Raw genomic sequence first — 9,730 nt, forward strand, 5'->3', positions numbered from 1 at the left:
TCTAAATTTTGTCAGGGCCGGCCCAAGACCAGGGCGAGCTGGGCCACAGCCCAGGGCAGCAGATTTTATAGGGGCATTAAAATTGTTCAAGCTATTATAGATATGTGCCATTTGGGCTAATAATAATATGATCCATATAACCACAAGTCCAGTCCGATGAAAAATGAAGGCGTGACCTAATAAAATTGAAGGCGGCAAATTGAATTGAACGAGAAAATAAAAGACAGGCCTGATGATTCAAATAAAGAAGACGAGGAGACAGTGGGCGAGGTGAGAAGACGAGGAGACAGGCAGAAAAATTATTATGGGTATGTTAAAAACAATCAACAGGAAGCAATTTTAGTACCAGGAGATCGTTGTTGTAAGCTTTCCCTCAGAATATTCTCGTAAGCTCCAATTATTGAAGAATGCATTTTTAGTTAGAAATAGTCTTTGAAATTTTCAATTTTAGGTAGAATTGGTCTATGAATTTTTCATGTTCACGTCGAATTGGTCTCCGATTTTACAAAGGCTGATGGTATTTATGCGTCTTTTTGCAGACTTAGGTTTTGTGTAGTGAAGAACATGATGATTGAAGAGGTTGTTTTATGTACCTAAACCGATTAAAGAAGCTGTGAGTTCTGATTTGCTTCTTACAAAAGGTCATTTGATTATTGCAGTTCATTAATGGACCAATTGCAATAAATAACAGGGCAATTTCATTTATATTTTCATTATTTTCAAATGACTAATAGATTTCAAGTTTTTGTTAGCCATAGAGTGATGAGATCGCACAATGCTTAAGAATCCAGTTGCTACAAACAACCCATAAGCATCAGAGTATGCATCAGTTTTATTTTCACTTTTGAGAACGCTTTCTTCTAATAACTTTACATATTTGCCCGTGAAAAATCATTAAGATATACATTGATTCTGAAAACTGAAATGAGTAAAAATATCTTGTAGCAACTCCCACTTCTAACACCCTTTATTTGGTGTTTATTGATGTATGAAACTTGTGGACTCATGACCATATAGAAGTCTTGTTTTTGTTTTAATTGAAAGAAAATGCTATCAACGTTTTAACCTTTTCTTGAAAAAATTGATGCACCTGATTAGGAATATGATTAGGAATAGGTAGGTGGATTGGGATTCTCAAACATGAAGAAGGTTGGCGGTGATAGTGATGTGCTCATTTGAGAGATTTTGATTTTGATTATTTTTAAATTTAAATTGGATTTTGTATGGTTATATCCTTGATTTTAAGGTTTGAAAATTTTAACATACATACCTATTATCTGGATATACCAAGAAAGATATACCAAGAAAGATATACGGTCTAATGAGGCTACTATGAAATATTTACTTATGGGTGGGGCAAACTCTTCTATTCTGGTTCATGGTTTCTCTTGGCTATATGGTTCATCAAAAGATGAATTTAGATGATGGCAAATCCATATTTTTATATCAAATATGGTGTTAAGACCTAGATAAATGTTGGATAAAGGATGCTCCTAAAACGATGTGTTTGGTTTATCGTATGGTGGGCATTTTTTTACTATCTTGTCCCGGGCATCGAAAGCCAATGGATCGGCCCTGAATTTTGTTATATACTAAATTCTTTTTGTATCTTTCAACCTAAGCCCAATAACAATGTTGGAAAGATTTAGACCTTGTATGTATGTTTGTGTCATGTCTAGTGTTTCCCTTTTTCAATTTCGCCTCCCTATCTCCTACTTTCCAACCTATAAAATGTTTAAACTCCACATCACACAGCATGCAGGAAACCAATACGAAAATAAATGGATTGACACAACACAGCAATTAAACAGATCAAGGTCAAACCCTATCAGCACATTTAATGTCCTGACACGACTCAAACCCGACAGGCTACATGGAATCCATGTCTTCCATGTGGGCATGTTTGGTGATGCAAATGACATGTGGTATGCCAAAACAACAAGTAAACGGACTATGAAAGAAATTTAAACAATAGGGGCCATTTGTGTAGTTTAGAATAACCAGTTAACAGAAAAATAGTTAAAACTTAATTGATATGTACCTTAAAAGTTAGATTACCTGTTGCGCAATAAAAAATACATAATTGAAATTGATCATAGAAAATACAAAGTAGATCCATGCCATCCAGTTTGTAGTTTGTACCCCTTTTCACCGCCATCATTTCTAAATTCCACACCGACTTCAAATCAAAGTAAAAAAACATGCCAATGAACAGTCATGCCCATCTACACATATTCATCTTATATGTAAATCCTTGTAGTGTTTGATGGAAACCATTGAATGATTTACTCCCACAAACCTTTTCTCGTGCTATAAAGCTCAACTTGCAGCCACCCTTTATGCCTAAATAGTCTACTAATGTCGGATCCATGCCCGATGGTTAGACGGTCGGAGAAAGTTTGCAAGGTTAACAACTTTTTAATCATCAGTTTTGGGATCAAACCAGCATTATGTGTTGTATCACATTTGGAACCCTTCACTCAATCAAAATTCATTTCATATTCCAGTTTGAAACCAATATTGATGATTACAAAGTTGTTAAGCTTACAAGCTTTCTCAGACCATCGGACCCAATATTAGCAGCCTATTTAGGTACTGCTTAAAAGAGTGGCTGCAAGTTGAGGTTTATAGCATAAGAAAGGGTTCCTGGGAATTAATAACTCAAAATGTTTTCATTGATCAAAATGAAGCTTGTATAGATGGTCATGACGAACATCTTCATTGGGTTATTTTAGAATGACAAGATTTAGAGAGCTGTTTGGCCAACAACATGATGAATATGTTTCACAAAGGTGGAAGACCGTAGAGCTGTCAAAAAAATAATTCGTCATTAAAAATTTATGTAAAATAAAAAAGAATAGAACTTATTTAAAGCAATAATGATTAACATTGCGTTTATTAAAAAAAAAAGTTATGGCGGTATTATAAGTTGTAAATGAAAAGGGTTTTACTCAAAAAAATAAAAGCAGATGTGCTGAAAGGAAATGAAATGGAGTTGCATAGAAGATGTAAAAAATCATAAATCTACACAGATCTTAACTTATTTGTTACCCGGAAAAGAAATAAAATTAGACTTCCGATTATTAAAACCATAACATATAGTTTAAATTTGTAGATCTACGCAGATCTGATGTATTTCTTAATATTGTAGCGAGAAACATCGAGGCAGAAGACAAAAACAGTTAAACAAGACTTAATAAGTGAACAAACCTAGTCGGGTTCCCTGTAGCAGTGAAGGGAGAATATGAAGATAACTCACAGCAACGGGGACAGCAAGAAACAGCTGCGAGGTTGAGACGGCGAGACTTGAGAGGATAAGTGTAACTTTTTTAGATCTGGAGAAATTTTTGCAATTTTAGGTTTGGAGAAGTGTGCGGCGTCCTTGCTTTAAAGAGTGGAAGTAGGTTACTAGGTTAGTGGGGTGTCGCCGTCTCGACACACGATTTTACCGGCACCCACAAATAGTAAATATTAGGCCAGTACCAACACATACCACGTATGTCATTGGTGTCGCACCATATTCCCATACCATTAATATGAGATACCTACTACTAACACGTCACTCCATATCATTATTTTTATTTTTTTTAATTTAAAAATACAATAAAATTACATTTTTTATAATTAAAAAGCATTCATTTTTTTTAAACTAGTTTTTCATTAATTATAAAAAAAATTACAACTTCAAACTACATTACTTAGTTAATCTAGAAAAAAAAACATTACATTAATTAAAAAAAAACAAACAAACATACATATAAAAAACCTAATCGTCGTTCATGCTACGTTGGTACAAATGTTCTGCGACATCTTCTCGAAGATTGAAACACGTTTCACTGTTATGAATTTCAACAACTCACTCTAAAAACGCGTTCGTTCCGGGTACGAACTCCTCAATTGGAACAACAACGTCGTTCGGATCATACGTGCAAATCGCTCGACCTTCATCTTCAATAATCATATTATGCATTATAATACATGCTAGGACCATTCGTTTAATTCTTTCTTTATCCCAGGGTCGTGTAGCATATTTCACTACATGTCATGTCTGCTTAAGGACTCCAAATGCCCTCTCGATATCCTTTCTCGCCGATTCCTGTTTTTTTGTAAACAACTTTGCTTTTTCACTTCGAGGAACCGAGTATGCATTCATCAATGTAGAATAATCCGGGTATATCCCATCACCAAGGTAGTAACCGTATTTGTACGCGTGCCCGTTCACCGTGAACGTCATATCAGGTGCTTTGCCGGTCCAAATATCATTGAAAAGTGGAGACTGACCAAGAACATTAAGGTCGTTGTTGGACCCCGCTACTCCAAAAAAGGCATGCCATATCCACAAATTTTGAGATGCAACAGCTTCTAGGATGATAGTTGGTTCACCTATATCTCCTCGAATGAACTGACCACGCCATGCATTTGGACATTTTTCCCAAGCTACATGCGTACAATCTAGACTGCCAAGCATACCCGAAAATCCATGCCTCTCTTCATGAGCTGAATATAATCTTTCAATATCACGTTGAGTAGGTTTGCGCAAATAATCTTTCATAAACACATGCAGAAAACCAATCTACACATTCAACTGCGGTCCTCTCGGATACTTTCAAGTATTCGTCAGATGCATCAAATGCTATACCGTATCCCAAATAGCTAAGAGCAGCCGCACATTTTTGTATACTATTAAAACTCATTCTTCCTTTAGCGTTGGGTTTTTGTTTGAAAAAATCATAACGGAATTCTAAAACATTACTAATACGTAAAAATATAGCCTTATCCAGACGAAAACGACGTTCGAACGAATCATCATTATAAAGACAATTATCGGCAAAGTAATCACGTACCAATAAGTCGTGTGCGGCTTGGCGATCACGATTGACGACCGCCCTTGTACGAGCAGCATTCGAACTTTCTTCGTCGTGAATGTGTTGCACAACGTTGAAGAATGTCTCGACGAATTCTACGTCGTCATCCGAGTCAAACGTTTTTAAAAATTCCATATGTTTTGTGGAATCCAAGTATATGTGTTTTGTGGTTTTAGAGAATGAAGGTTAGAATGAGGTGTAAGTTTTGGTGAAAATAGAAGGTTTATTTATGTTATTGAATTGAGTTTGAAAAAAAAAAGAAATAGGCAAAATAGTCGTTCAACGGCCAAAAAAACCAACCACCAATCACCTTCTTCGTTTGAATTCGTCGTCGGGAACACGAAAGATCACGACCACGCCCGACCACGAAATGTCGGGGTGGTGTGCACGAGCTTTTCTCGTGGCCAACTAGACCACGAATCCATTCATGGTATGTATACCACAAGGCCTTAGTAAATATTTGTGGTAAAAAAGACATCAGGACTCCAAATCAATCTGAGACATAATTTCATAAATGGTCCTGGTATCCTAAAAATCTAAGGTTTAATTCTTAAGGCCGGACGGAATGCACAGCGGGGAAGGTTGCGGGACCCTTCCCGCACGGTGGAACATCGCACCGTCGGTGCGGGAAAGGGTGGTGCGGGGAAGGATGGGGTAGGGGGGGGGGGGAGCTCAGCAGGTTTCTTTGTCATTTGATGATTGGTGCAATTTTTTTTTGGGACGTAACCGTTAAAAAACGGTAAAAAAACATAATTTTTTTTACCAGCGGCTATAAGCATTTAAATCTATTTTATTTTTTTGTTTTTTTTCTATCCTTTAAAACATCTATAAATACTCATACCTATTTACCTTCAATCAAACCCTCTACAACCTCTATTTTCTTCCAAAAAAAAAAAATCTGACAATAAAACTCCAACCTCCGATAGAAGCTTTGCAATTTTACCTTGAGGAAGTCAGAAAACCATTCAAGTGGCAGGATCGTTGGAAATTATTGGTTAGATGTCCTAGGTGGAAAAAATACGAGCGATATTTTATTTTTGGAGTACAACAATCAAAGCGAACGAAAACGGGCTCTAGTGGTTACATAACTTCCCCCGATGCTCGGGTCGGTCTAGATTTAAATTAGGAGGGTGAACTCGTGTTAGAAGAAATTGTCCGACCGATGGGTAGGGACAAAGCAAAGAGGAAGGGAAAAAGGACTTCTTCGGGTGAATCGGATTTCAGCATGGACGTTGACAAAATGCGGAAAATAACAGTGTCGTTTGATCGATATAATCTTAATTTTTCTCCGAACGTTTGACGTTCGACAAAGAAAAAGAAGAAGCAAGGAAGAAGGAGCACACAGAGAGACAAGAAATGGAGGATATGAAGTTCTTGATGGAAAACACCGACCATCTCTCGGGTCCGACTCTCGAGTTCGACTCTCGAGTTCGTGATGAAGAAAAGATAAAATTATGAAAAAATATTTTTCATAGGTTCTCGTCGGTTTGTTTGATTTTTTGTTTGTGTTTTTTTTTAATTTTCTACTTTTTTAAATTTTAGGTTTATTGTAATTATTATTTTAATTAATGAAATGCATTTTCTTTTTAATTAAATTTTTTGGTTGTTATTAATTTAAAAATTATAAATCATAAAAATCATTTTATTTTATTTAAAAAAAATAGTGAGGGAAGCTTCTGTGACAACCCGAAAAAAAAAATTATTTTTAAAGCCCAGTCAATCAACTCAACTGAGTGTCAAACTCATTAGTACAGAGTTCTAGCCCGGTTAAAGGTCATTCTAAGGAGTTTTGAGCCTAATACACTTAAGGAATAAGTGTTAGAAAGCACCTGTTAGAGACTCTGTACAACACTCAAGCCCTAAACTCCAACATGTGGAGTTTACGGCTGTAAACCCAAGGTAGGCCGTGAAGTCCACCTTATAACCTCATTTCCTTCACTTTTCTTCATTCCTTCACTTTCACCTCAAGAACACATGAGTTTTCTCTCAAGTATCATCCCGATCTTCATACTTGATCTTCAAAAATCGTAAGTGTTCTTTCTCTAGTTAGTTGTTAATCCTTCTTAACTAGCTTCATCCTCATGATTCATCCATGGAAATCATGTTTTCTTAGATCTTCAAGTTTCACCAAGAACACCAAGAACACACACTAGTGTTCTTGGCAAATATCAACCGTTTCAAGCTTCTAGATCGTAAGTACACTTCCCTATACTTCTTATCTAGTTAGTATCCATGCTTAGAGACTTGAAACATCCACTTTCCCATGAACATCTTGAGTTTACGGTCCAAGATCTTCCTTGACCGTAAACTCAATGTTGAAGCATGTATTGGCCATAAACCCTATAAGATGCAAAGATAGTGATCCATAACCCTTCATTGATGTATGAAGGACCTTAAACTTCACTCAAAAACATAATGACCATGAGTTTACGGCCGTAAAATGTTGGGTTTTGAGCATTCTAACACTCCTATGGTGTACATGCAACCCTATAAACCTTGGATCTATGTTTTCTCTATTATACATGCAAATATTAAATATTCCAAGGCTTCATCCTAACTAGCATATTATGAAGCACCTATACTACAAAGTTCTAGTTAGATGACATACCTTTTGATGTAGCTTGATGTCTTCAAGCTTTAAGAGCTTAGCCCCAATAGTGTGGAAGCCTCAAGTGGAATCACAAATCACCAAAACACCTTGGAAAACCTTTAGAGAATATGGATACTTGGCTCACACTATGAAATCGGTTATTGCCCTCTTTAGTGTATCCACACTAGCCACTAGCATAATTTCATGAACCATAAGACCCTTTATATAGTGTGGAGGATTAGGGTTAAACCCTAATACCCATGACCTTTCATATCCTAGGATCCATGGGTTAAAGCTCCATGGACTATCCATGAAGACTTAGCCCAACCTAAATGAACTTGGCCCACTACATATATATATATATATATATATATATATATATATATATATATATATATATATATATATATATATATATATATATATCTAAGAGTCCATATTTAATTAGTTCCTTTTGATCACTTAATTAATTATAAATTAATTCTTGATCAATACTAATTAAATAATATGATTATATATTAATATATTAGAACTTATAATATATTAATATAAATCATAAATATACTATTCTCAAAAGACTATCCATATAAATTGTGTCGGTGAAGTGCAACCCAAATGGACCATGTCGGGTCGGGTCAAGTACATACCAAATATAGTTATGGACTTAGACATTAATCCAACAGTCTCCCACTTGGATAAGTCTAAAACTATTATTGAGTATGACTTCAAAAACCAACTGGCAATCGTAGCTCTTAAAGCCGCTGTCGAACTCTGATCTTGTCAATGAACTCTGACCTTTGTCAATGACTTGTCCATTAGATAAGGGATCATATATTCCTCCATTCTAGATATCATATGGACTGAGACATGAATTATCAATCATTCTCTCTGTCCATTTGTTGTTTCCTGATTTTCGATTTATGATGATTGACTGATTGAACAAATCAAATCAGTCCTGGCTTGGCCAAGCACTCACATGTGTCATCACTAAATCATCGAGGGGCCCATAGATATCGCTTTTATCCCGAAGGTAAAAGGAATGGATAAACTTCGACTCATATGGCTTGTTCTACTACTTGTTGAATCATACACAAAGGCACGTTTTATAACATCGAGTTACCAAATGCGTTTTCGTGCAATCAATGTACAACCAACTCATAGTAACAACTCATATCTCTAGGTTTGAAGAATATAAGATATTATCGTCTCATGATCACTCGTGATAAAATCCATGAAGTGATTCAAATGAGCGCGGGTTGAATCCAGTACTCAGAAGTTATGAGCACTCATGAGTGTTGTAGCACAACTTTGTACACCAACTTGGACCTCTACAAGCCAACCCATGACAGTCTTGATTCATATCTACTTCCAACATATGACCGACTGTGGATGGTTTGAATAACTTAGTCATTCCGGAAGAATAACCTAGTTATTATGGAAGTCAAAACATGCAAAGTGAAACACAAGAATAAATGAATCAAATATGGTATCAAACCCTATGAATATAAATAAACCACTTTTATTTATCACCATACTGATTACTCATTATGCATTGTTTCGGTTTTATCAACTTTATACCTGAATTAAAAACACTAGTTGTCCCATGCTCCAAGCATGTACACTATGTTTTTCTAAACAATAGCTTTGCCATACACCAAGTATGCACTCTATGTTTATCTATGATCCTTACTTTGTGAACTAGATCGATTGAACATAATTTCAATGATTCTCTTTTCACACTTCCAAATCCTTGTCGTAAATGTAAGAATTCCTAACATTTATCGAAATCTGTTTAGATTTTAAACTTATATGCATTGTTCCTCTTGTAATGATTATGCACAAAGCCACAAAGACTTGGCAACAATCATTACAGAGTATTCCAATGGAGAGAAATTCCATGGAAATGATGTCTCAAATTCAAAGCGCATTGCTTTGAACATGCTTCTTGCATTAAGTTTCTTTAACCTTACACAGATTGAATAATTTCCACCTGTGGAAATATTTCCATATTCCCATTTTGACTATCACTTCTGAACAAGAGTTGCCTCTTTTCAGAGTATATCAATATGGTCTTTCCAAAATTTAACAGTATACTTCCAACTGTCCTTGAGCAACCAATCTTTGCTAAACCTTAGATTGTCCTCGACAATTGCTTAATCACTTTAGTCATATCCAATTCTAGACATTTTCCTCCTTAATGCCGCAAGGCATTTGGAAAATTCAGAAAGGATAAATATTATAGCACATGTAATCGATCTTGTACCCAAAGCAAATG

At 35.7% G+C, this 9,730-nt stretch overlaps 1 protein-coding gene and 1 long non-coding RNA gene across 2 annotated transcripts; both read right to left on the reverse strand.

Annotated features, from left to right (window-relative positions):
* Window positions 1–2,004: 2,004 nt before the first annotated feature.
* Window positions 2,005–3,444, reverse strand: LOC145161487 (uncharacterized). Its single transcript, XR_013738508.1, has 2 exons — window positions 3,211–3,444; window positions 2,005–2,808 (listed from the first exon to the last, which is right to left on the reverse strand). It is a non-coding gene; the product is annotated as an uncharacterized LOC145161487 (long non-coding RNA).
* Window positions 3,445–4,042: 598 nt separating this feature from the next.
* Window positions 4,043–5,000, reverse strand: LOC145158686 (uncharacterized). The gene is made up of 2 exons (XM_079077543.1): window positions 4,640–5,000; window positions 4,043–4,545 (listed from the first exon to the last, which is right to left on the reverse strand). The coding sequence occupies exons 1-2, from the start codon at window positions 4,998–5,000 to the stop codon at window positions 4,043–4,045; spliced, it is 864 nt and encodes a 287-aa protein (XP_078933669.1).
* Window positions 5,001–9,730: the final 4,730 nt, after the last annotated feature.

The sequence above is a fragment of the Lactuca virosa genome, chromosome 2 (assembly GCF_052849685.1).
Source record: "Lactuca virosa cultivar CGN04683 chromosome 2, Lactuca_virosa_CGN04683_v6, whole genome shotgun sequence".
Lineage (NCBI taxonomy): Eukaryota > Viridiplantae > Streptophyta > Magnoliopsida > Asterales > Asteraceae > Lactuca > Lactuca virosa.

Bases quoted from the DNA above. Each gene is read 5' to 3' on its own strand.
- LOC145158686 (XM_079077543.1), bottom strand. From the start codon at position 5,000: ATGGAATTTTTAAAAACGTTTGACTCGGATGACGACGTAGAATTCGTC. The intron at 4,546-4,639 runs GTATAGCATTTG...TGTTTATGAAAG, and splicing joins TCTTAGCTATTTGGGATACG to ATTATTTGCGCAAACCTACT.